The following is a 27,023-nucleotide window of genomic DNA, read 5'->3' on the forward strand; positions in this document are numbered from 1 at the left end:
ATCACTTTTAAAATCAGGAGTGGATATTTTTCTGAAAGACTTGCTCTAGATCAAGCACAACTATTGGACTCAAAGCAGGAATTAATTCAGGGACGTTGTGTTGCCTTCTGCATGATGTAAGACTAGATGATCACAACAGCTCTTTCTGCCTTAAGTCTGTGAACTGCGAAACCAGATATTGGGGAAAGCCAGGGCCCTGCGGGGCAGGGGTCTAAGGGTGGGGCAGTTTCTTTCCCAGGGAAATGGGAGACAGGGCTAGGGGCAGGGAGCCATGGGCCCAGGGTGCTTATTGGGAATGATGGGACTTCCCCTGAACACACAGAAGCTCTGTCCTTTCCCTGGTCTCTACCTATGAAGGATCGGGCCTGTGACTGTGCTTTCCCTCCCTTGTGTAGCTTGCGGGCTGGCTCAGTGGAGGCTACTGTTTGAGGAGCTGGGATATGTGCACAGAATGACAGGGTATGATGTGGAGGGGTGATGTGTGAACTGAATGAGTGGTAGAAAATGAATGGGTGCATGGAGCATGCTACTCCCCTTGGTCTGCACCAGCACAGAATACACATTTTAGCATGTTAAGATCTCACCTCCTCCCTCCTAACAAGCACTGGCTGTGATCTGAGGGGGCCTCACTTTAGCAGCTGATCAGCTCAGATGTTTTGACACATTTTGCTCTCTCCCCCATCTCCTTTCTGCACCAGTCCTCATTGGTTGTCACATGCTGCCTGCAATCAAACACGGTCTGTGGGGATGATCCTCTATATTGCACAAAGCAAAGAGATTGGCATTGCCATGGACTATGTGCCAGGCAATAATCATGTACAGAAAAGGCAGGGAGGGAGGGGAGCATGAAAAGGGACACAGGTCTCAGCAGGGGCACAGGGAGAAGGACGGGCGTGGAGTAGGGCACACTCTCTACCCTTTGCAAAATGCAGCTTGGGTCTCCCATCTTCAGATGCCACCAGATGCTCTGTGGCTGCAGCTTGGAAGAGGCGCCCTCACCCTGCCAGACTGCATAGAATAGGAGCAGGTTGAAGCAGCCGCCACCCCCCACCCCCCCATGGTGAACTGAGGAAGACCCCGAGTTACAATGCCCCCTCACTCTCCTCACTAATATCACTTCTTGCTCTGATGCTTAATTCTCAGTTTTAAGATCAAGGGCATTTAAAGTACTATGTGCTGACTTTTCCGCCCTGTAAGCATATTTCAGCCAATTTCTGTTGCATCAAAACTCCAGCTGGTTCTTCAGGTTCACGGGCAGTGCAAATCTGGTTGGTCCACCTTCATAGATTACCAAATCCCTCCATTCAGCAGTATGTGATCCACTAAGCCTTGCAGAACGATTAACTAGTAACCTTTTCAGTTCACTGACTCACCTCCCCGGTGCAGGGGGCAAAATACTGGGCTATGGGTGCCATCGATGACCCTGCACAGTTCGGAAACCCCATTCTCTGAAAACCAACTAGTAGTGCTGGCACTTTTCTTATGGCAACCACCTGTGGGTAAATCAGTGTTCATTGCCTCACAAACCTGCACAACCACAACCCTGACAGTGGATGGGTCAACCCCAAAGTGGTTTACAATGGACCTATAGCTGTCTGGTATAGCCAGCATCCACAGGGCAATAGCCACCCACTTCTGAACTGGTGCAGCTTCCCTGAATCAAGTGTTCTGGTGCTGGAGAGTTAGTGCAAGATCATCACAGTGTACCATGAAGGTCAACTGCCTCATTCGGCACAAAACTTGGCTCCTACCACACTGTGCTGGTTCTCCTTCACCAGATGTGACAGTCACTAGAAGGGCATACCATGACAATACGGGTATTCACATAGCTATACCGTGTGAGCAGAATTGACTTGTCAGTACCCCACAGGGTCAGCCATCTTCGATTCCATCCAGCAGCTTGCTGAGCACCCACTTCACTGCATAACCATTTATCCCTCAGTAAGGAACGGGAGACGAACCAGATCATCATCCAAGTGCTCCATGTCGTCTTCCCAGTTCTGTAGGGAGTAACAATCAGAGAGTGACATGATCAAGACATGCCATAGGCAAGCGTGTGAAGGTGGAGGACAGTACCAATACCTCACAGCAAAGTGGTTCTTGTAGTGTCTCCCTGTGACACCCCTGAACTGGCAGGGCTACTGTTGTGTACTTACAGTGACAGTGTGGCCACAGAGCTATGCATGTACACAGTGTTATACCTGTTTCCATCAATGCATAGGTGGGTTCTTGGGCCCGGTCTACACTATGACTTTAATTTGGATTTAGCAGCGTTAAATCGAATTAACCCTGCACCCATCCACACAACGAAGTCATTTATTTCAAAATAAAGGGCTCTTAAAATCAATTTCTGTACTCCACCCCGACGAGCGGAGTAGCGCCAAAATCGATATTGTGATTTCGAATTAAGGTTAGTGCGGCCGCAATTCGATGGTATTGGCCTCCGGGAGCTGTCCCACAGTGCACCAGTGTGACCGCTCTGGACAGCAATCTGAACTCGGATGCACCGGCCAGGTAGACAGGAAAAGCCCCGCGAACATTTGAATTTCATTTCCTGTTTGCCCAGCGTGGAGAGCACAGATGACCACAGATAGCTCAGCTCATCAGCACAGGTAACCATGCAGGCCGATAATCGAAAAAGAGCACCAGCATGGAGCGTACGGGAGGTACTGGATCTGATCGCTATATGGGGAGAGGATTCAGTGCTAGCAGAACTTCGTTCAAAAAGATGAAATGCCAAAACTTTTGAAAAAATTTCCAAAGGCATGATGGAGAGAAGCCATAATAGGGACTCAGATCAGTGCCGCGTGAAAGTCAAGGAGCTCAGACAAGCCTATCAAAAAACAAAGGAGGCAAATGGTCGCTCCGGGTCAGAGCCGCGGACATGATGCTTCTACGCCGAGCTGCATGCAGTTCTAGGGGGGGCCGCCACCACTACCCCACCTCTGACCGTGGATTCCGAGGCGGGGATAATCTCATCAGCTACACCTGAGGATTCTGCTGACGGGGAAGAGGAGGAGGAGGAGGAGGAGGACAAGCTTGCGGAGAGCACCCAGCACTCCGTTCTCCCCAACAGCCAGGATCTTTTTCTCAGCCTGACTGAAGTACCCTCCCAACCCTCCCAAGCCAGTATCCAAGACCATGACCCCATGGAAGGGACCTCAGGTGAGTTTACCTTTTAAAATATAAAATTTGTTTGCCCCGAGGACTTGGGATGCATTCGCGGCCAGTACAGTTACTGGAAAAGTCTGTTAACGTGTCTGGGAATGCAGCGGAAATCCTCCAGGGACATTTCCATGAAGCTCTCCTGGAGGTACTCCAAAAGCCTTGCCACAAGGTTTCTGGGCAGTGTAGCCTTATTCCATCCTCCATGGTAGGACACTTGACCATGCCATGCTTGCAGCAAGTAATCTGGTATCATTGCATGACAAAGCCTGGCAGCGTATGGCCCCGGTGTTTGCTGGCATTCAAGCAACATCCGTTCTTTATCTCACTGTGTAATCCTCAGGAGAGTGATATCGCTCATGGTAACCTGGTTGAAATATGGTAATTTAATTAAGGGGACAGAGGTGGCCATTCCTACTGGGCTGTTAGCCTGTGGCTGAAAAGAAATCCTTCCCTGCAGTTAGCCAAGCACAGGGGCGGGGGGGAATTGGCCCTGAGCTTTTCGCTTTTGGCTAGCAGGGATCTTCCCTGATACCAGCCACGCAGTGGGTGGGAGGGTTAAAGTGATCATCCCAGACAATTGGATGGGGGGGGGTGTTAGCTTGTTTTCTGCTGCTGAAGGTTAACAGGAAAACTGCAGCAGTCAACAGGCTTTGCTTGGTATGTGGGAAAGGAGGGCGCAGAAGCCGAAAGACAATGGCTTACCATGGCCGCATGCAAGCTGACTTCTGTTGCCCGGACCTGCGTCTGTGATCTCTAATACCAAAGCCACAGGCACTCAATATTAAGATGGAAAAATGCGACCTTGTACTGAAATCACATGTGCTATGTAATGTGAATAGTGTTGTTCACCATGAAAGAGTATAAGCATTGTTCTGTAAAATGTATCATTTTAAAAACTTCTCTCCTTTTTTTCAACCCTCCCTCCAGCAGCTGCAAATTTTTCAAGCCTCCCTCTTCTGTCCCGAAGGCTATCTCAGATAAGGCAGCGGAGAAAGAGGATGCGAGACGAGATGTTCACGGAAATAATGGAATGCACCCACAATGAAAGAGCTCATTTGAATGAGTGGAAGGACACGGTATCTAAATTTAGAAAAGATGCCAGTGAACGTGAGGTCATGAGGGACGCTCAAGATGAGAGGTGGCAGGCTGCAACACTGGGGCTGTATAACCTCCCTCCCCCCCTCACCATGTTCCATATCCTCCTCACCCAGACACGTAAGAACACACAGGGGAGGCTCCGTACACCCTCCCACTTCACCCCAGTGGACAGCCCAACCAAAAGGCTGTCATTATATTGAATTTTTTCAGTGGCCTTTTACTTCCCTCCTATCCTCCTCCCAAACCTCACCCAGATTACCTTGTCAGTTCTCTCCCTATGTTTATAATCAATTAATAAAGAATACATGATTTTTAAAAGATAGTGACTTTATTTCCTTTGAAAACAAGCTGGGGGAAGGAGGAGGGTGGGTTCCTTACAGAGAATGAGTCAATAAAGGGGGCGGGTTTTCATGAAGGAGAAACAAACAGAAATTTCACACTGTAGCCTGGCCAGTCATGAAACTGGTTTTCAAAGCTTCTCTGATGCACAGCACTTCCTGGTGTGCTCTTCTAATCGCCTTGGTGTCTGGCTGCGCGTAATCAGCAGCCAGGCGATTTGCCTTAGCCTCCCACCCTGCCATAAAGGTCTCCCCCTTACTTTCACTGAGATTGTGGAGCACATGGCAAGCAGAAATAACAGTGGGGATATTGGTTTGGCTGAGGTCTGAGCAAGTCAGTAACGATCACCAGCGACCTTTTAAATGGCCAAATGCACATTCTACCATCATTCTGCACTTGCTCAGCCTGTAGTTGAACAGCTCCTGACTCCTGTCCAGGCTGCCTGTGTATGGCTTCATGAGCCATGGCATTAAGGGGTAAGCTGGGTCCCCAAGAATAACTATTGGCATTTCAACATCCCCAACGGTTATTTTCTGGTCCGGGAAGTAAGTCCCTTGCTGCAGTCCTTTAAACAGATTAGTGTTCCTGAAGACGCGACCGTCATGAACCCTTCCCGCCCAGCCCACGTTGATGTTGGTGAAACGTCCCTTGTGATCCACAAGTGCTTGCAGCACCATTGAAAAGTACCCCTTGCGGTTTATGTACTGGGTGCCCTGGTGCTCCGGTGCCAAGATAGGGATATGGGTTCCATCTATCACCCCTCCACAGTTAGGGAATCCCATTGCAGCAAAGCCATCCACTATGACCTGCACATTTCCCAGAGTCACTACTTTTCGTAGCAGCACCTCAGTGATTGCTTTGGCTACTTGCATCACAGCAGCTCCCACAGTAGATTTCCCCACTCCAAATTGATTCCCGACTGACCGGTAGCTGTCTGGCGTTGCAAGCTTCCACAGGGCTATCGCCACTCGCTTCTCAACTGTGAGGGCTGCTCTCATCTTGGTATTCTGGCACTTCAGGACAGGGGAAAGCAAGTCACAAAGTTCCAAGAAAGTGCCCTTACGCATGTGAAAGTTTCGCAGCCACTGGGAATCGTCCCACACCTGCAACACTATGCGGTCCCACCAGTCTGTGCTTGTTTCCCGGGCCCAGAATTGGCGTTCCACGGCATGAACCTGCCCCATTAACAGCATGATCTCCAAAACACCTGGTCCCGCGGTTTGATAGAATTCCATGTCCATATCCTCATCACTCTCGCCGCCACGCTGCCGTAGCCTACTCCTCACCGCCTGGTTTTGCAGGTTCTGGTTCAGCATAAACTGCACGATAACATGCGAGGTGTTTACAATGTTCATGACTGCTGTCTTGAGCTGAGCGGGCTCCATGCTTGCCATGGTATGGCATCTGCACTGTTCACCCAGGAAAAAGGTGCGAAACAGTTGTCTGCTGTTGCTTCCCTGGAGAGGGGGGGAGGATATACCCAGAACCACCCGTGACAATGTTTTTGGCCCCATCAGGCATTGGGATCTCAACCCAGAATTCCAATGGGTGGAGGAGACTGTGGGAACTATGGGATAAGTATGGGATAGCTACCCACAGTGCAATGCTCCAGAAATCGACGCTAGCCCCGGTACATGGACGCACACCACCGAATTAATGTGCTTAGTGTGGCCACATACATTTGACTTTATACAATCTGTTTCCAAAATTCAAATGATATAAATTCGGATTAATCCCGTAACGTAGACATACCCTTGGACATGAGTATGTGACGCACATGGGGGCATAGTTTTAGCATGAGAGGAAAAAGCTCTCACCAACATAACTCCAAATCAGACCAGTCACGTTCAAAAAAAGGTCCAGTGCTTGTTTGATGTGGTGATTACTCCAGCAGTAGCGTTTCCACATAAAGCTGAATCCAAAGCCCAGGGAAAGATTCCCTTTGACTTCAATGGGCTTTGGAGCAGATCCATAAAGCCTGTTCCTGCCCCCAATGAAGTCAATGGGAAGTTTGCAGTTCACTGCAATGGCTGCAGTATTAGACCTATAGAGCAGGTGAAATTCCCTAGTAAGGTTTAATACGCTCTTCTCACCAGCTTTGCTCAGATGCAGCTGTCTGAACATGGGGCCGTGCAGGGGAGAACCAACCCCTTAATGTGTTAGGGTCAAATTCCACTTTGAATTACCCCTGTGCAGCAACTTTGGCTTCTGCAGGAACCATCCTGCACTAGCCCTAAGACCCCAGGTCTTGTCCATGTGTAACGTCTGTGCTTCAGTGGAGTTGCATGGATGTAACTGAGAGCAGATTTTGTCCCTTGTGCCACAGCAACCTATTGTCTCCACTCTAGTCTTGTAAGAGAGGAATTACCACGTAAAACAATCCAGGTTTAACAGGATAAACTGCTGCACGGCTGCTCCAATCGCTATAAACTCACAGACTGAAAATCCAATTCAGGACTCCGGAGCTAAGTTGCCCTCAGTATGGAAAGGAACAAACACGTTTCTTCAGACAAAAATATTTGTAAATCAAAAGACAAACATAAGCGGTAACCCTCACGGAGCAAGGGGAGATGAGGAGCATTTGGAGACAGGTGGGTGACCTTCTCTGCACTCTCATTGCTAGTTACCTCTCAGCCAGGCATTACCAATCGCCAAGCACCTCGTGGCAGACATGGCCTATCAAATTCTGTCTCCACAAGCATGGGAAGTTCAGATTTCATGGGCAATAACTTTTCCAGTGGTCCTGGGGCTCTCCCTCAAATATCTCGCCCCTCTGGGTTATTTTCAAGACTTTCCAAATTTCCGCTTACAAGATCATATCATGTGGGAATGCTGCACAAGTGCCCACTGAGCGTGTAATGGCTCTTCACCTATAATCACCCTTTGTAAAGTAGTTTAGGATTCTCCCAGAGCCCCTTTTCAGTTATGGAGGGAAAAGAGCTGCCCCATAGCTAAGGCTGTGTTGCAGTTTACAGCTGATTTTTTCTAAGCATTTTAAAATCCATGTGCAGTAGCAGATTGGCCTGAAAATTGCTAGGCCAGTAGAGATCCTAGAGTGGAGTTGGTGGTTGAAACTTGGACTCATTTGGTCAAGAGGCTCCCGGGTTACAGTCCCCCACTATCCCCAGCCTGCCTCTCTTCAAAATGACCTGCTATTAAAATGTATATTTTCTTCTAACTCCTTTTAGCTCAGAGCTAGACAAAGCCCAGTCTGGCTCCTGCCCAGGTCAAGCCCACAAGCACATGTGTCTCACTCCAACCCTCACGGTTGGCCTTACCACGAGGTGAACTGAGGCGGTGCTGGGAGAGAAGCTGAGCCCTAATTAGGGGGCGGGGCTTCTCTGCTTAGGGGTCCTATAAAGGTAGCCAGCCAGCGGCACAGACAGCTACAGCGGCACAAAAGGAGCCAGCAAACAGAGCTGTAAACGGGGGAGTTTCAGTGGGAGTTGGCAAGGGGCGTTTGTGGGGGACACTAAGAGAGCTAGGCAGAGGACTAGACAGGCTAGTGAAGGGAGGGGGGTGGTCTGCCGGTGTTTTGGTGCCTGTTGGGGTGTGTGGTGGGTTTTTTTGTTTTTTGTTTTTGTTTTTTTCCTGTGGGGGGTGGTGGTTTGGTTTGTGTTTCCTGGACTAACAGGTTTTAGGTGGGAAGGCTATGATCGATACAGAGGCAGCAGTGGAAGACACAATAAGGATGACTGGATGTGGAAGCTACGGCATGTACATGATCCTGGAGTGGATATCTGAAAAGAGTTTCATCTGCATGAAGTGCCGCCTGATAGAGCTGATGGAAGAAAAGATCCAAGGATTGGAGATGCAGATGGAAACTCCGGTTGAGTTTAGAAGGGGGTTCGAGCAGATGATGAAGCAAAGACATGAGGAGGCTGAAGGAAAAAGCTCAGACTTGCAGATGGAAACAGGACCACAGAGTTCTGAGGGGAGACTGCTGGGTGAGGAAAGTGGACAGTGGAAGCATGTGACTAAGAGAACCAGGCAGAGGAAAAGCCAGGCTAGTGAAGGAGAAATAGAGCTCAGGAACAGGTTTGCGGAGTTGGAAAATGAAGAAAGGGCACAGCAGGTGGTCGCTGAAGATGAGAGGGCAAGGAAGAAGAGAAGAGCAGCTAGTCCTATAGGAAGAGGGGAAGAGTCAATGGAGATAACAACACCAAATATGAGCCCCAGGAGGATACGGGATGGGTTGCGGAGAATTACAAGGGACAATAGAAATTGAGAGGATTTGCACCCAGAGGGAGCAAGGGATAGACCGGAGAATCGCACTGTTAGAAAAGGCAGGTCTACGTGATTGGGGACTCTTTACTGAGAAGAATAGACAGGCCTGTAACTAGAGCTGATCCGGAGAACAGACAGTATGCTATCTGCTGGGTGCTAAGATACAGGATGTGGACCTGAGGCTGAAAAGGATCCTAATGGGAGTGGGAAAGAATCCGCTGGTTGTCCTTCATGTGGGAACAAATGATACAGCTAGATTCTCACTGGAACGTATCAAGGGAGACTATGCCAGGCTGGGGAAGATGCTTAAGGAAATCGAGGCTCAGGTGATCTTCAGTGGGATTCTGCCTATTCCTAGAGAAGGGTAACAAAGGTGTGACAAGATTATGGCTATCAACAGATGGCTCAGGCAGTGGTGCTACAAGTAGGGCTTTGGGATGGCCACTGGGAAGCATTCATGGACAGAGTACTGTTCTCTCGGGATGGACTTCACCTGAGTAAGGAGGGAAATAGACTTCTAGGATGGAGGTTGGCACAACTGATGAAGAGAGCTAGGAATTTGGGGGAGATGATTGGGAGATGTCCAGGTAATCTCCACGCCGGAATTTAACATTGAGAAGGAAGAAAACAAAGTAAGAAAGGATACAGCTGTGGATATGAGAATGGATGTAAGGAGGAAGGGTTGTGTAGATACCAGTCTAATAGGTGACACTGGCGGTAGAATATCTGTGCCTACCAGGGAGTAATGGAGGTTAAGGATAATCTAGGCATAGCCCAATATCTAAACAAATACTTTTCCTCAGTCTTTAATGAGGCTAATGAGGAGCTTAGGGATAATGGTAGGATGACGAATGCGGATATGGAGGTAGATATTACCCCATCCGAGGTAGAAGCCAAACTCGAACAGCTTAATGGGACTAAATCAGGGGGTCCAGATAATCTTCATCCAAGAATATTAAAGGAACTGGCACATGAAATTGCAAGCCCATTAGCAAGAATTTTTAATGAATCAGTAAACTCAGGGGTTGTACCATACGACTGGAGAATTGCTAACATAGTTCCTATTTTTAAGAAGTGGGGAAAAAGTGATCTGAGTAACTATAGGCCTGTTAGTTTGACATCTGTAGTATGCAAGGGTTTGGAAAAAATTTTGAAGGAGAAAGTAGTTAAGGACATTGAGGTCAATGGTAATTAGGACAAAATACAACATGGTTTTACAAAAGGTAGATCATGCCAAACCAACCTGATCTCCTTCTTTGAGAAGGTAACAGATTTTTTAGACAAAGGAAATGCAGTGCATCTTTGATTATTAGCAGGTAAATATGCCCAATGGTCTGTGATGGGATGTTAGATGGGGTGGGATCTGAGTTACTACAGAGAATTCTTTCCTGGGTGCTGGCTGGTGAGTCTTGCCCACATGCTCAGGGTTTAACTGATCACCATATTTGGGGTCGGGAAGGAATTTTCCTCCAGGGCAGATTGGCAGAGGCCATGGAGGTTTTTCGCCTTCCTATGCAGCGTGGGACACGGTGTCACTTGCTGGAGGATTCTCTGCACCTTGAGGTCTTTAAACCATGATTTGAGGACTTCAGTAACTCAGGCATAGGTTAGGGATTTGTTACAGGAGTGGGTGAGTGAGATTCTGTGGCCTGCGCTGTGCAGGAGGTCAGACTAGATGATCATAATGGTCCCTTCTGACCTTAAAGTCTATGAGTCTATGAGGTGCCATACTGGGGTGCCACTAGGACCCAGAGTGTAGAAAATGGTGTCTGCTGCTGGTGCATATGAGATGGTAGAGTGCATTAGAGATGGTGGAGTGCTGTGCTGGAGGAAGGAGGGCACAAGAGACATGACAGGCAGGCAGGAGAAAAGGTGAGAGGGAATAACAGAAAGCAGCAGGATCTGCAAGGAGAGAGAGGAGGAGGAGCCTCTTATGTAGCACCCCCAGGAGGCTGGACTGACTAACACCAGCTTCTCAGGGAGCTTCTTGTTTCCTGCTGCTTCCCTGAACCCACTTGAGGAGAACAGGCAGTCAACTGAAGTAGTAGGAGCCAGTTAGGCCCTTAAGACGCTGATATTTTCCCTCACTCAGGCCCTGATACCAGCCTGCTTATTTGTCCCCTTCAATTGAGTGTTGAGAGCCACTATAGCTGGCACAGAACAGCAGTCATGAGTGAAAGAAAAAAACGCCCCTTTGGGGCAGCATTCAGAAAAAGAAAGCAAGCAAAAGGAAGCTTTTCTATCTGAGCAGGAAGGTGCTTTCCTGAGATACATAGACACAAATGTTCATGGTGAGTCTTCCGGCCCCAGTGAGGATGTGGTGGTGAGGAGATGCCTGATCTTCCAGTTAGTCAGAGTGCAGGTGACCTGGCAGCTACTGCAGCATCCATATCTCCATCTCAAATGAATGTAACCATGCACATTCCTGAAGAAAAGCAGGGTGTGGTGGAGGCGTAAGAAACACCTGCTGCTGAGTTTAGTTCCTTAAGTCTAGATGATCCAGGACTGTGGACCCACTTGAGCAGTAGCCTGAGGGACTTCCTTGTACTGCATGGGCCACAGCAAGTGAAAAACTTCATGTTCCCTAAAGACAATGAAAATAGACGTTTCCATCTAACACATTACTTGCGTGAAATCCCCAATGGTGACAAAGTGGAGAGGGCGTGGCTTATGTACTCAAAAACCCAGAATGCTACATACTCGTTTTGTTGCAAACTCTTTTAGTCCAATGTTCCAGCCACATTGGGTTCTGCAGGAACAAAGGACTGGAAAAATCTGGCTAGAAATCTGGCATGCCATGAGAAGGCAGAAAGGCAGAAAATCACCAGGGGGTGGATAGCTCAGTGGTTTGAGCATTAGCCTACTAAATGCAGGGTTGTGAACTCAATCCTTGAGGGGGCCACTTAGGGATCTGGGGAAAAATCAGTACTTGGTTCTCCTAGTGAAGGTAGGTGCTAGACTCAATGACCTTTCAGGGTCCCTTCCCATTCTAAGAGATAGGTCAGTCTCTCTCTATAATTTAAATGTTCTGAAGAGTGCACAGAAGTTGGCAGAGGAACTTCACACTGAAGCTATTTTCCCACCCATTCAAGAGTCACCGAAGAAAAAGACATTTTGATTACGAGGCACAGGATAATCCTATGAGAGCCCCAAACAACAATTCAAAATTGAATTCTTTAACCAGGTGCTAGATTGTGCAATACAGTCAGTTGAAGAACATTTCATGCAGCTCAAGGAACACAGCAGTATATTTGGGATGTTGTATGATATTCCAAAACTCCTCACTATACCTGAAGAAGACTTACACCAGCAATGCAGGGCACTAGAGAGGGTGTTGACCCATGATGACATGCGGGATATTGATGCGAGTGATTTCGGTGATGAACTGAAAGCCCTTTCAAGATACGTTTCAGCAGGATCAACTCCAAAGGCTGTTCTGGAATATATGTGCACAAATAAGATGACCACCCGCTTTCCAAATGCTTTTGTTGCTCTGTGCATACTTCTAACACTTCCTGTAACAGTTGCCAGTGGAGAATGCAGCTTCTCCAACCTGAAGTTAATAAAAACATATCTACGCTCCACAATGACACAGGAGAGGCTAGTCGGCCTTGCAACCATCTCAATAGAGCATGAGCTGGCGCAGACTGTGGACCTTGGTTCAAATCTTTGCAACCAAGAAGGCATGGAGAGCACCACTTTGATTATTCAAACAGATAAAAATGCCAGTGTTTACTATGCAGACAAGAAAAGTTACATCTGAAAGTTAAATGTTACTTAAAATTTTTGAACAAGGTATTTTAAGTTGTTAGTTCTCCTCTATTGGGGTAGGTAGCAGAGCAGTACTATGAGAGGAGTAGAACAGGAAGAAGGCAGAATTGAGACCTTTCAAAGTTTTGGCCCAAGCGAGGGGGCATGGGGGCATCATTTGAGTCCCCTGCCTCAGGTGCCAAAATGTTGTGGGCCGGCCCTGCATAGTCTGTGTGTTTGGGGGTATTTTAATCAATGCATAATAGGATCTGTGGCTGTGTTGTAGCTGTGAGAGCAAGTGAGTGGTAGTGAGGTGGGTGTCTTCATTTGTGCTGATATATTAATCGTTCACCAGGCATAACTAGAACAGCAGCATTCATCTGGGCACATGCAACCAGGTGACTGGCCAGGCCTTAATCATCTTCCTGTCCCGCTTTTATATTTTCCACTCCCAAATGGGTGTTCATGGACCTTTGTGGCCACCTATAGCACCTTTCTGATAAAGCCATGAGCACCCAGAGAAGGGTAAAAGAACCCTCTTTTAGCTGCCCAAACAGTCATTTTGCCTGTGCAAGCTTCTTGACCCTGAGAAAGTGGTCTGAGAAGCAGCCCTGAGGACTCCCCCAGCCTCGGACAATGGGAGAATTCTTGTGCACAAGAATAGCAAAAACTATATAAAGAAATACACACTCTAAAGTGCAGCATTAGTTCTTGATTTGTAATCTTTATTGGACTCCAGCAAAACTGACACAGAAACATACGTCTGGCATAAACAAATGCTGTAGATGGACACAGAATGTCACCTTAATGGCCAGGGAATTGTGTGAAATTGGGGGGTGGGGTGTGTGTGTAGGGGAAGAAAAATACAACCAATAATGACTGAACTATTGTAACAGAACACATTGGATCCAAAGATGGTTCTTGGGTGACCCCCCTGCACTGCCCCCCTTCCTTCCTCCTGCTCCACCCTACAAATCAACTCCCCCCTCTAAGGTCAGACCAAGCATGGAGCAAATCCAGCTTCTACTCCAGAGTTTCTTGCCCTCAGACTGGAGGGTTGGGCCTGACAATCTCTTCTTAGTCCCCTGCCACAGATGTTGAAATATGATGCTGGAATCCCTGGGGAAGGTGGGATGTCTAGTAAGTGGGCCAAGTCTTCAACTGTCCCTGGCTGATGACCCAGCTAGTGGCAGGGTAGCCAGGCCAGAGCTGTGTTGGTGCAGTGGCTCCCACTCAGTCCTCCGGCTGCATCTTTATGATCAAATCAGGTTTTATCTTTTTCACTGCATACAGCTCTGCCTGCATTTCTGGAGTTAGACGGTGAAAGTCCACTCTGTGGAGAAAATAAGGAAAGAAAAGGATGTTAGCTCTCTCTGCAGATGTGATGCCTGAGCTCACAGTCCCTATCACTGCGCTGCCCACCACTGGGGTCTTTCCTAGCTGCCTGCCAGAACCCACAGGATCTGTGCCAATATCACTCCCCTGACTGCTGAGCTCACTGCCAGCAGGTGCCTTTCCAGTGGGGGAGGGGAGGAGAAGGTCCTTTTCTGCAGAACTGCTACCTAGCCATTCGATCCCTAGTCTGTAGCAGTGCATGGGATTCTTCCGTCCTAAGTGCAGGACTCTGCACTTGTCCTTGTTGAACCTCATCAGGTTTTTTTTGGCCCAATCCTCTAATTTGTCTAGGTCCCTCTGTATCCGATCCCTACCCTCCAGCGTATCTACCACGCCTCCTAGTTTAGTTCATCTGCAAACTTGCTGAGAGTGCAGTCCACACCATCCTCCAGATCATTAATAAAGATATTAAACAAAACCGGCCCCAGGACCGACCCTTGGGGCACTCCGCTTGAAACCGGCTGCCAACTAGACATGGCCATTGATCACTACCCGTTGAGCCCGACGATCTAGCCAGCTTTCTATCCACCTTACTGTCCATTCATTCAGCCCATACTTCTTTAACTTGGCGGCAAGAATACTGTGGGAGACCTTATCAAAAGCTTTGCTAAAGTCAAGGAATAGTTTGTTTCAAAACCTCCTCTAATGATACCTCAATGTGGGACAGTTCCTCAGAGCTGTCACCTAAAAAGAATGGCTCAGGTTTGGAAATCTCCCTCACATCCTCAGCTGTGAAGACCGATTCAAAGAATTCATTTAGTTTCTCTGCAATGGTCTTATTGTCCTTGAGTGCTCCTTTAGCACCTCGATCGTCCAGTGGCCCCACTGGTTGTTTAGCCGGCTTCCTGCTTCTGATATACTTAAAAAAAAATTGCTATTACTTTTTGAGTCTTTGGCTAACTGTTCCTTAAATTCTTTTTTGGCCTTCCTAACTGTATCTTTACACTTCATTTGCCAGAGTTTATGCTCCTTTCTATTTTCCTCACCAGGATTTAACTTCCACTTTTTACAGGATGCCTTTTTGCCTCTCACTGCTTCCTTTACCTTGTTGTTTAGCCACAGTGGCTCTTCTTTGGTTCTCTTACTATGTTTATTTTTATTTGGGGTATACATGTAAGTTGAGCCTCTATTATGGTGTCTTTAAAAAGTTTCCATGCAGCATGCAGAGATTTCACTTTTGGCACTGTACCCTTTAATTTCTGTTTAACTAACTTCCTCATTTTTGTGTAGTACCCCTTTCTGAAATTAAATGCTACAGTGTTGGGCCCCTGTGGTGTTTTTCCTGCCACAGGGTTATTATATTTAATTATATTATGGTCACTATTACCAAGCGGTCCAGCTATATTCATCTCTTGGACTCCACTTAGGACTAAATCAAGAATTGCCTCTCCTCTGGTTGGTTCTAAACTAAAATGAAGCAATCATTTAAGATATCAACAAACTTTATCTCTGCCTCCCGTCCCGTGGTGACATGTGCCCAGTCAATATGGGGATAATTGAAATCCCCCATTATTATCACTGAGTTTTTTATTTGTATAGCTTCTCTAATCTCCCTGAGCATTTCATAGTCACTATCACCATCCTGGTCAGGTGGTCGGTAATATATCCCTACTGCTATATACTTTTTATTAGAGCATGGAATTTCTGTCTTATTCTGACAGGTTTCAGAGTAGCAGCCGTGTTAGTCTGTATCCACAAAAAGAAGAACAGGAGTACTTGTGGCACCTTAGAGACTAACAAATTTATTAGAGCATAAGCTTTCGTGGACTACAGCCCACTTCTTCGGATGCATAAGATATGCATAAGATATGTACTCCTGTTCTTCTTTTTGTCTTATTCTCTATCCCTTTCTTAATGAGTCCCAAAATTCTGTTTGCTTTTTTGACAGCTGCTGCACATTGAGTGGATGTTTGTCAGAGAACGTTCCACAATGACTCCAAGATCTCTCTCTTGAGTGAGATCCCCATCATTTTATATGTGTAGTTGGGATTATGTTTTCCAATATGCATTACTTTGCATTTATTAACATTGAATTTCACCTGCCATTTTGTTGCCCAGTCACCAAGTTTTGTGAGATCCTTTTGAAGCTCTTCGCAGTCTCCTTTGGACTTAACTATCTTGAGCAGTTTTGTATCATCTGCAAATTTTGCCACCTCGCTGTTTACCCCTTTCTCCAGATCATTTATAATATGTTCTTCTCCATTTGCGTTTAATTGTAACATGCTCAATTTGGTTCCCTGTTCTGTGATCTGATGACCTCCATATCTGCTACCTTTTGAAATTATAGACCATAACTCACTTGTACACATATTTTTACCCACTTTAACCCCTGAATAACTCATTTATTTTTCTTGGGGTATGTCTACACCGCAATGTAAGCCTAGGGCTAGTGGGACTTGAGTCAACAGATCTGTGTCAGAAAACCCTGAATTGAGCATCTACACTGCATTTTAACCCTAAATTAAGAATTTTCTGACCAGTGCTCAAATCCAGGGCTCTGTTGTCCACGCTACAGTGCACAGACCCAAGTCAAAGTAACCCGATCCCAGAGTACCAAGCACATCTCCCTCTCCCCCACCCCAATGTCGACACTCTAGCCCTACAAATGTGTTGCACTGTGGGAAAACTCTACTGCCCACCCTATTTCCTAACTGTGATGATGCTATTGATGGGATCAGCTGCCCATAAGGAACCCATGAGTACATAAACTGCATAATTAGCTCCTTTGGTGGCTATCTCAGTAGAATGACTGCTGTTTGTGAAAGCTTTACATTGAACTACCATCTAATCTAATCTAATCTCTCTGCCTCTGGGCTGAATCACACTGACAGGAAAATGCCGATGTGCTTCTGTTCTAAGGCTAATGAGAACATCAGTCTCCAGGGCTGTCGAACTAGTCAAATGAAACTTTGCCATTCTTAATTTTTAAAACAGAATATTCAATTAAGCTGTTTTTGTTTGTTTGTTTTTTATTTATTTTTGTTGGTTTGTTTTTATGTTTGACAAAAACAAGTTTTTCAGAGGGAAAACGCCCACCCATCTCAGGCTGGCTGCAGAATGGTGAAGTTTATCCCCAGGGCTTGGGGTGCTCTGTGCTCCACCAAATCCCAGGGATCCCTTATCTATGTCCCCACCACACCTTGTGAGGCAGGGACAAGGGATCCCCGGGAGTCTGTGAGGAAGTTTTGGGGCTGACTCCCACTCCCCACCCTCACAGTGCACACTGCCTGGGCACCTCTGCACATGATGCCCCAGGAAACATCTGGAGGACTTCTGGGACCAAGTCAAGCCAGGGCCACATGCACACAGGAAAGCAATAGGAGTCAGACCCGAGGTCCATCTTAACACTGGCTCGGACCCTCCAGCCTTGCAGGGTCCTGTGACCCTAGGTTAAAGCCCTAAATTAACACAATTGGTGTGTGGACACAAGGGGGTTAGGCTTGAGTCTGGGCTTACACTGCTGTGTAGACATACCCTTACTAATAAATCTTTAAATAGCTTACTATAGGATTGGCTGCCAGCATCTTTGGTGTGAGATCTGGGATGCAAATCGACTTCGGTGAGTGACATGTCTCTTGGGGGGTGCCTACGCTCCTAAGTCCCCCCAGACAGCTTGACAGTCCTGTTCTAAGGAAAGGGATGTGCTAGCGTAACCCACCTTACCCAGCGTGGCTCACTAGTAACTGGACCACATGGAAGAGTTGTGCTAAAATCACTAGAGTTTGCATTTTCCCACCCCTGTACTTGAAAACATGATGAAAGGCGAACACTCACAAATTTTCCCTTATTGAAACTGGCCATCATCTCATATTATTGCCAATGAGGCTGAAAAAAAAAATTTGTTCCTTAAAAAAAAACAAAAAAAACCCCAAACTCTCCTTGGTTTTTAAGCAGCCAAAAAGCAAAAATGTGTTCTTTTAAAATCCTGAGTGCTTTTGGTTTAAAATGATCCCACTACTGCCACCATGTCAGGATACTCCCCCCCCCCCCACACACACACACTCTGAACTCTGAGGTACAGATGTGGGGACCTACATTAAAGTTGCCCTAAGCTTATATTCTACCAGCTTAGGTTAAAACTTCCCCAAAGCATAAGTTCCTTTCCTTGTTCTTGGTCAGTATTCCTGCCACCATGTGATTTACACAAAAATTCAGCGAAGGGTTACTTGGAATTCCTATCCCCCAAAATATCCCCCCAAGCCCCTTCACACCCTTTCCTGGGGAGGCTTGAGAATAATAAACCAACCAATTTCTTTAGCAATGTGAGCACAGACCTGACCCTTTGTCTTCAGGACACTGAAATCAATCAGGTTCTTAAAAGAAGAACTTTATAAAGAAAAAAAATAAAAGAATCACACCTGCAAAATCAGGATGGAAGGTAACTTTACAGGGTAATAAAAAGATTTAGAACACAGAGGATGCCCCTCTGGCTCAGCTTCACAGTTACAAAAACAAAAATAAAAGTACCTCTGTAGCATAGGAAAATTCACAAGCTAAAACAAAAGATAACCTACCGCATTTCCTTGCCCTACTTATATTTTCAGATGATGTTGTACCAGCTTGGCTTCTCCCTCCGTCCGGAGAGGGAACAACAAAAGAGAACAACAACAAATTCCTTCCCCCCCCTCCCCCCCGCCAGATTTGAAAGTATCTTCTTTCCTCATTGGCTCTTCAGGTCAGGTGCCAACAAGGTTACAGGTAAACCAATCCAGTAGAGCTGCCAAGGAGGGGTTTTATGCTACTACAATCATAAAGTTTGCTACCCTTCCCTCTATATTTATAACAATGGCTGCCATTTCCCTACAATCCATCTACTCGTGGAAGCGAGGCTGCCCTTGATAAAGTTGGCTGCCACCTCCCACTGTTTTCAATTAGATGGAAGCCATGCCCACAGCAAAATGGCTGCCACTTTGGTTCGGGGGCTAGACAGGACATAAGGACTGTGAGGAGCTTCAAGGACATGGCCAAAAGTAGATGGAGTAAGTGAGGGGGATCAGGGAAATGGGGGAGAGAAGGAGGCAGATTTAAGGGGTGCAGGAAAATGGGTTGCAGGGCAATGTGGGAGACAGGAGGGAGTGGATGGCAGGAGGCATCTGGAGGAAGAGGAGGAGTATTTCGGGAGCTCTTTCTAGTCTCTGGCAGAGATGTGGTGGTTGGCGGATCAGGGAAGTGCTGCTTCTTAGAAAAGGCTAAACCAATCCCATAGTATGTTTACTGTGATTTTGTTGCTTATAACCTTATTTGAATAAATTACAAGTTCTTTAATATGCATATCTGTAACCCATCAACCCTAAAAAGTAGTATAAGTTCTATGTGAGGGTATGAATCATGATTCATTCATTAGATCAGTGGTTCTCAAACTATTTACAATCCAGCCCTTCTTTTATCAAAGGAAATAAACGTGGAGAGGAGAAAGTCAAGACAGTGATAGGAAAGGGATAGAAGTTCCTCTACATTATGGGTGAGGAGAGATTAAATGCAGGCTCCATCTGAGCAACCAGGGAGAGGCAGGCATTTTTGTGTACACTGACTACTGATTTTTCAACCTGTTGTTATTTCACTCATGTTGATGTAGTAGGACGGGAGCTTGAGACATAAGCCCCTTGTATCAGAAGCCTGAGTCTGGGCTAAAGTAGTGGTGAAAGCTTTGCTAATACAAAGCAAAGTCAGGCTGTGAACTAGAGGCAGGCCCACAGAATCTGGCAAGAAGAGGGCTCATATTGCAGAAATACACATTCCTAAGAAGTGCTAGGCACCAAACACACCACATTCCAGAAGGGTGGTACCAGAACACCTCGATACCAACATAGTCCCCAAAGATAACAGGAACACATTGACTGGCACAATCATGACCTGGATGATTCCACCACCATTACCTATGTCTGGGTGGAGGAGTCTTAGTCTTGGCACTCCTGCTTGGACCAAATCTATGTCTCCTGTTTTACCATCTACCATGGACAGTCCCCTTTTCAGACTACCACATGGTGGCTGTGATGGTCGTTTTAACACCTGAGTGGCCAGGCCCTCCTACTGGCATTTTAACAAGAGCCTGTTGGAGGAGTGGGCTTTGTAGTATCCTTCTGAGAGTTCTGGCTGGCGGGGCAGGGACATGCCTTTCCCTCAGCGCTGCGGTGTTGGGACATGAAGAAGGTGTACGCTGGGCTCTTTCACCACGTCTACACCCAGGTGGCCAGTTGAAGGCAAGATATGATAATACAGCAGTCAGAGTGGGAGGTTTTGGAGCTGGTGCATGTCTGTTTGTCCCAGGGATCCATCCCTCAGCAGGGAGTGTCAGGAAAAGCAGGACAAGCTCCAGGCCATCGACAACCATCAGGCCCAAAGCACTTTTGTTTGGTCATGTTTCTAGCTCCTTTGGCAGATGGATTGCAGCCCCCACTTCATCTATGCCTGGAGAAGAGAGGTGCCATAAAGCATGTCACCTGCCTCCTGGAGGAGGACAGCACCCCTCTAATGGATCTGGTGGAGATGCAGGAAAAGACAAGGGCTTTCTACACCAACTTCTTCTCCCTGGATCCAACTGAGGCTCACACGTGTAGGGTCCTGTTGGATGAACTCCCTCTGGTCAGCATGGGCAACTGGGATCAGCTGGAGCGTCTTCTTACTCTGGCCAAGTGCTGGAAAACCCTGCCTCTGATGCCGACCAACCAATCTCCAGCCATCGACAGGCTGACCTTGGAGTTCTACTGAATGTTCTGAGACGTCCTTGGCCTGGACCTTGCCATCGTCTGGGCCAAGTCCCTGGGGAGCAAGGTGCTCCCCCTGTCATGCAGGAGGCCCTGCTCGCTCTGCTGCAGAAGAATGGGGACCGCCTCAGAGCTTGTCATCAGGGCCCTCCCCCAGGAGCCTCCCCAGTTGCCCCCACATGTTTTCTGAGCAGGCTGAACATGATCTAGCAATTCCATCTCTGAACTGCACCCCGTGAACATCTCTACGCGCTCATGCTCCACACCCTGCTCTCAGTTCCCTCCCTGACACCAAGTGGTGGGACCAGCTGCCACCTATGGAGGGCAGGGAGCCGTACTTCACCCCAGTGCCACAGCCCATCACATATCTCAGCTAGTGGCTCCTCCATAGAGCTGTGACCATGGTGGGTGGTTAGCATGGTTCACAGAGGGCACACCTGACTCTTTTGCCACAAGAGAGAGACCCTGGCACACATCCACACTGAGTGCCTCAGGCTGCAGCCCCTCTTCTGCCTCCTCCTGCACTTTGACTCCTCCCGCCCTGTATTTTCACATCCCATCCATGGTGCCACAAAGGGAGATCTCCTTGTTATCCTCCTCCTGGCCCTCCTCAGACCAGGGACAAGGGAGTGCACTGAGACTGTGAGGTCTGTTTCCGGTCCCATGTTGCCTCACATCTCTGGGCAGTTCCTCTGAACAGCGTCCACTGGCTCCTTGGACTCCTTTGAGGAGTGGTGAGCACTGCCTGGGGTTCTCTGCTGTGTTCCCTTCTGGATCCCTCATTTTGTACATATGACCTTTACTCCTGTCCTTGTTTTTCATTCGGTGTCCCCTGTATTCACGTCCTTCTGGGCTCTGTGGTCTCGCCCTCTTGATTATGGGGGTGGAATTCTAGTTTTGGGCAGGCCTAGGCCCACCCATCCCAGTAATATGTACACATCTTCCAACCTCTTCAACAAATGAGCCAGGGTCCTACAGACAACAGCCTCTTTCACTACACAAGCGCAAATAGTAGTACAGGCCATTCCCTCCCCTATCCCCACAAACACATCACTTTGAACCAAGGTCATTGATTAGTAAATTCCTTTTTTTATGTGAAGAATGTCTCCCAGGTAGCAGCAGGATTGTATCTCTCAGTGCTAGGACCAAGGTTCTACCCCAGGTGTTTCCAACACTGCCTTCCCAACCAGGCTCTCAATGACAAATTCCTTGCCAGGGCTGAGTTTCTCAGGTGTGTTGGTGCTGCAGGTTTTGCCTGAAGGTCCATCAGGGAGCAGGTGAGGAGATCAAGCCCTTCTTGTAGGAAACATATTAATATTTATTCTATTTGCTCATTTATTATATATTTTTACAGCTGGTTCTGGAGAATTATGTTATTGTTTCTTCCCAGACTCTTTGGGAGTGGGATCCAGTGTTGCATTCATGTAAAACTCTAGGCTTCAGAGCCGGAGCCCCACCTTCAAAGAGCTGTCTGCACAGGCTCCAAAATACACCACAGACATACCCTCAGAGTCAAATTCCCAGCTATGTGTATTGCTGATGATCAAATGTGCCCCTCCCAGTTTGTCTCTTTTCCATGCTCCCAGAGAGGCTTTCTGGGTGTATGAGAAATGATCTTCCTCCCTTCCCTGTATCAGACCCACATGCCATGGCAAGAGATGGGTTTACAAGGCTTGTAAAATGAAGGGATTCACAGTGAATCCCAGAGAGTGCTCCTTTTAATATATTTCATAGTTTGGACTTATGATCTCAGGGTCCAAGTTATCCCCCCAGATAAATGCAGGCTGTTGTGCAGGCTAGGGCAAAGAATGGATTTTTCAGTTTGCTGGCAACTTCAAAAAATAAAATAAAGTTTTGATTAGTTGAAAATGAAACTTTTCAAAATTTTTGATGAGTTAAAAAAATTCAGAAAAAAAATTCAAGTGGAAACATTTCATTTTCACCTGATTCAAAAATTTTCATTTTGATTTCAGGCACTTTTAACAATAGCAAGGGAGGAGTAGAATCACAAAATGGTGGCGGAAGTGCTGGTGGTGCCCTCTTTGATAAGTGTTAGTCCAGTGTAATCCATGAGTCCCAGATGCAGTTCCCCCCACCCACAATGGAGAATGGATTTGAATTTGGGACTATGAGATATTCTGGTGTGGGGCTTTCTCAATCTCTCCTGTTGATGTTCCAATTTTTATAAATAATTAAATAGCTAGTGGAGTAGGGACTTGAACTTAGAGTTCCCACATCCTAGCTGAGTGCCCAGAACAACCTTTAGGCAATAGAGTCATTCTCCCTGTCTGCCCTTGGCCCAATGATTATTCACTGTCATTGATTAATAGTCATTGATACCACTATGAATAACACAATACACTCACACCGTATTCCTCATAGTCACACTATAATCCAACCCTTAACTCTGACCTCCTACTTCCCCATGGGGTAAATAGCACAGCATGCAGTTCACCTGAACATGGATGTAAGCAGACACACATTCCTGAGATCACAGTAAAAAAAAATGCATTATAGTGATTGTGTGTTATGTTACTGTACATGTTCTCAGATGAGACTAAGGGCTTGTCTACATTACCCGCTGGATTGATGGGAAGCGATTGATCCAGCAGGGGTCAATTTATCGCGTCTAGTTTAGATGCGATAAATCAACCTCCGAGCCCTCTCCCATTGACTTCGGTACTCCACCAGAGCGAGAGGCGCAGGCAGAGTCGACCGAGGAGCATGAGCCATTAACTCATCGCAGAGAAGACACCACGGTTAGTAGATCTAAGAATGTCAACTTCAGCTATGTTATTCAAGTAGCTGAGTTGCATAACTTAGATCGATTTAGTAGTGTAGACCAGGCCTAAACTTTTCTGATTCCTTATTCCCCAAGGATGAGGGACTGTTCTTCTTGTCCTCTGATTCCTCTCATGGGTCTTTTTTCTTTCACTGGGTCTAGTGATTATGACTTAGATGTTTACTCCCTCATCTTTACATTAAACAGGAACTTTGGGCTTCCAGGGGGCAATTTGAAGGGGTGCTCCGGACTAGAAGATTTCCTCTGAAAAGGTATAAACATTTAAGGAATTGAAGCACTTTTCCTGGTTCTGATCCTCTGCTATCTCTTGTTGTTTTCTGACATGCTGCTACTAATCAGACCAGGTACCAGGCTTGCCACGGAGGCTTTGGTTTGCTAGTCAGTTTGCAGTTAGAGAGGGTGAACCAGCAGCAGTTTGACTTCTTTTATCAGTAGGTGGATTTTAATTCTCACACCAGAAAAGACTCCTCCTGCAGAGTCTACTACTGTATGTGGACAGTCTTCTGATGCTGGGGAGTTCAATGCTATTAGAATTCCAAATCAGGTCTTTCCAAAAACTCTCATCGACTTTTGTTTGGTGGTTTCCATCCAAGATTTTAGCCTCAGCACCTTTTGAGTACAAGTAGCTCCTTGGGAGTTTGAAGGATTTCTCCTAGTAAAGATAGTTTGGTATTTCACCTTCACATTGCCAGATTTCAAAAGGCTGTGTAAACTTTCTTATCCAGTTGGAAGCTCCTATCAGCAGCTGGACACTTAACTTGGTTCTGCAACATCTAATGGAATAGCTCTTTGTATCAGTGGCTACCTCATCCCTATACTTCCATTTAAGATATGTTGCTTTTTAAAGTAGTGACATTCCTGTAATACCATGGACAAATCTTATTGAATGAAGATAAACTTTACTGAATTAAATTTAATACCTTTGGGGTCCATTGTATTAAAGTGCAATTGTTGGTGTTACTATGAAGATTGCATATAACTTTGCTAGGGGGATGGGGTATGCTAATGTAGTTTATCTGGTCAGCAGCTGTTTGAAAACACCTTCTGCAGAGGTTTGCATATACTAGTTCAAATTGGATTCTCCAGGGATCCACAGACAAAGAAAGGTCTTTGGGATAAATAACTTGTGTTTAAACTGAGACACGGCCTTCTTTCTGGTCCACCAAACGGCTAGGACCTCTAGTCCATGGAGGGTCTCAATCCTTAGGGAAGGTTGGAAGGACTTGGCCTACTGAGGCCCCATAAGATGGAGTTCTCATTCTGAGCAAAGGGTGTGGTAAACTTGAAAGCACAGAAAAAACCCTGGGTGAGGTTTTGAAGGACTGCTCCTGCCAGAGCCCATATTGGAAGGGGTGATCTCTGTTAGGCTTATTAGCATGCATGTAGGTTCTTTAATTATTTGTAATATATTTTCTCTGTAGTGCTTTTACCTTCAGAATAAAATATGCTTGCTCAGACAGAACTGCATGGTAACTTATAACTGGGGCCATTACGCTGTGTATTGTCTCTGAGGAGAGGAGCAAAGCAGGACTGCTTAGGCAGACTTGTTTGCTGGGAATAACACAGTGACGGCAGGGAACTGTGCAACCTGAAAATATCCCACTCAGAAAGGAAAGAGACATGGGTTGGAAGCCTAAAAGGGGGTGCCCTTGATGGATCATTGAGGGGAAATAATGGTACAGTTCCCTGAACTGAGACAATTCCAATCAACTGCACCAGAAGGGTCACTGAGTTAACTGTGTTATCTAATAAATCCCCTTTTCTTCAGCTTTTAACAAAGTGGCACTCGGAACTATTCCAGGATTCCGGCCTAATGGAGTTCTCCTTGTCATGTCCATCAAAACACCTCTCTCCTAAACCTACCATTCTAACGAGTTCAGCTGGCTCTGTCTGCATGTGTCTGCATGCCTACAGGACCATCAGATTTTCCCTGTGCAGGACAAAATCTGAGGCCTTGTTCCTCTCTTGTGTTGGAAAGAACAAAGGTGTCAAAAAACTTCTAAGGCAATCATCTCCAGATGGGTCAGATTTGCTAATCTAGAAGCCTACAGGAAGGCTCGAAAGACACTGCTGTCAAACCTCAGAGCATATTCAATGAGATCTATCTATAAATCCCAGCAGATAGAAGAGATCTATAGAGTAAGCACCTGAGAATCTCTGCATCTTATGACCAGACACTACAAGTAAATACATTGTCACCAGATGCTGCCTTTAGTCTCCAGGCCTTTCAGTCTGCTGTTCTCCCTTGATCTATCTAGATGAGCATACTACCAGTTCAGATGTGGATTCACTTCTTGCAGCTAAAATCAAAACTACCCTACTTCAGTGCACATAGAACAGAATCTATGGAGTGTTGACAGATTAGACCTTAAATGACATTCTTAAATTGTCCAGAGGTTATTAGCCTGGAGGACATAATAAAAAAAAGTCATTCTCACAGCTTTGCTCTTCCCCTGTTTTTTCCAGTTCATGCAACAGTCTGTCATCAGGCACACCCTGAAAACACAGGCCACCCTTTATCAACAGGATAACCAAATCCTTAGTGTGTTGTGGAAAGTCTGAGGCAGCCCTTGTGGGAACTTACACAGCAGGGCTAGTCAGCAGGGACCTCATCTCAGAAAAATTCAGGGGGTGGGGGGTAAAGTTGTGTCAGCTTATAGAACATTATATGTGGTTATATTATGTCCTACAGAGGCAGGGAGTAGAAGACATAATGGAGCCTATAGACCTATGGAAAGTCTGGCAGGGAGCAGAGGCAACTGCCCCATAGGAAATGATGCCCCTGCTGGTAAGTATCAGAAGATGTACAGTAACTCCTCACTTAAAGTAGTCCCGGTTAACTAGTCCACGAAAGCTTATGCTCTAATAAATTTGTTAGTCTCTAAGGTGCCACAAGTACTCCTGTTCTTCTTTTTGCGGATACAGACTAACACGGCTGCTACTCTGAAACCGGTTAACTTTGTTTCATTGCTGATCAATTAGGGAACATGCTCGTTTAAAGTTGTGCAATGCTCCCTTATAATGTTGTTTGGCAGCCACTTGCTTTGTCCACTGCTTGCAGAAAGAGCAGCCCATTGGAACTAGCTCGTGGGGGCTTGGAACCAGGGTGCACTGGCAGCTCCCCTATCAGCTCCCCATTCCCCTAAGTTCCCTGTGCAGCAGTCGCCCAGAAAGCTAGCAATTGCCAGCAGTTCAGCTGTCCCTCCCCACACTGCCATGTGCTGCTCCTGCCCTTTGCCTTGGAGCTGTTCCCGGGAGCCTCCTGCTTGCTGTGGGGGGGAGGGGAAGAGGGGGCTAATGTCAGGGTGTCCCCCTCCCCCCTGCTCTTGCCCCCCGCTTACCCCTTCTCCATATAGAGCAGGGTGGTGACAGGACAGGGCTCAGGACTGAGAGATATTCCCGCCGCAGCTGCTGTCTCAACTTCCTGATCTACTTAAAAAGGCAATGTACTTACAGTGATGTCAGTGTACTTAAAGGGGCAATGCGCATCTCTCTCTCTCTCCCACACACAGGGTATGTGTCTCTGTCTGCCATTCTGT

At 46.7% G+C, this 27,023-nt stretch overlaps 2 protein-coding genes across 2 annotated transcripts in view; one reads left to right on the forward strand and one right to left on the reverse strand.

Moving 5' to 3' along the window:
• LOC128836107 (uncharacterized) overlaps nucleotides 1-27,023 on the forward strand; it is a 342,237-nt gene that overhangs the window by 45,385 nt on the left and 269,829 nt on the right. The window lies entirely within an intron of this gene.
• The window catches only part of LOC128836347 (NACHT, LRR and PYD domains-containing protein 3-like), a 96,452-nt gene continuing 82,740 nt past the window's right edge, over nucleotides 13,312-27,023 (reverse strand). Inside the window, exon 11 of the mRNA XM_054026552.1 lies at nucleotides 13,312-13,915. Within this exon, the coding sequence (XP_053882527.1) occupies nucleotides 13,816-13,915 (100 nt within the window). The 3' untranslated portion in view covers nucleotides 13,312-13,815. The remainder of the gene's footprint in view (nucleotides 13,916-27,023) is intronic.

This window comes from Malaclemys terrapin, chromosome 4, assembly GCF_027887155.1.
Source record: "Malaclemys terrapin pileata isolate rMalTer1 chromosome 4, rMalTer1.hap1, whole genome shotgun sequence".
Lineage (NCBI taxonomy): Eukaryota > Metazoa > Chordata > Testudines > Emydidae > Malaclemys > Malaclemys terrapin.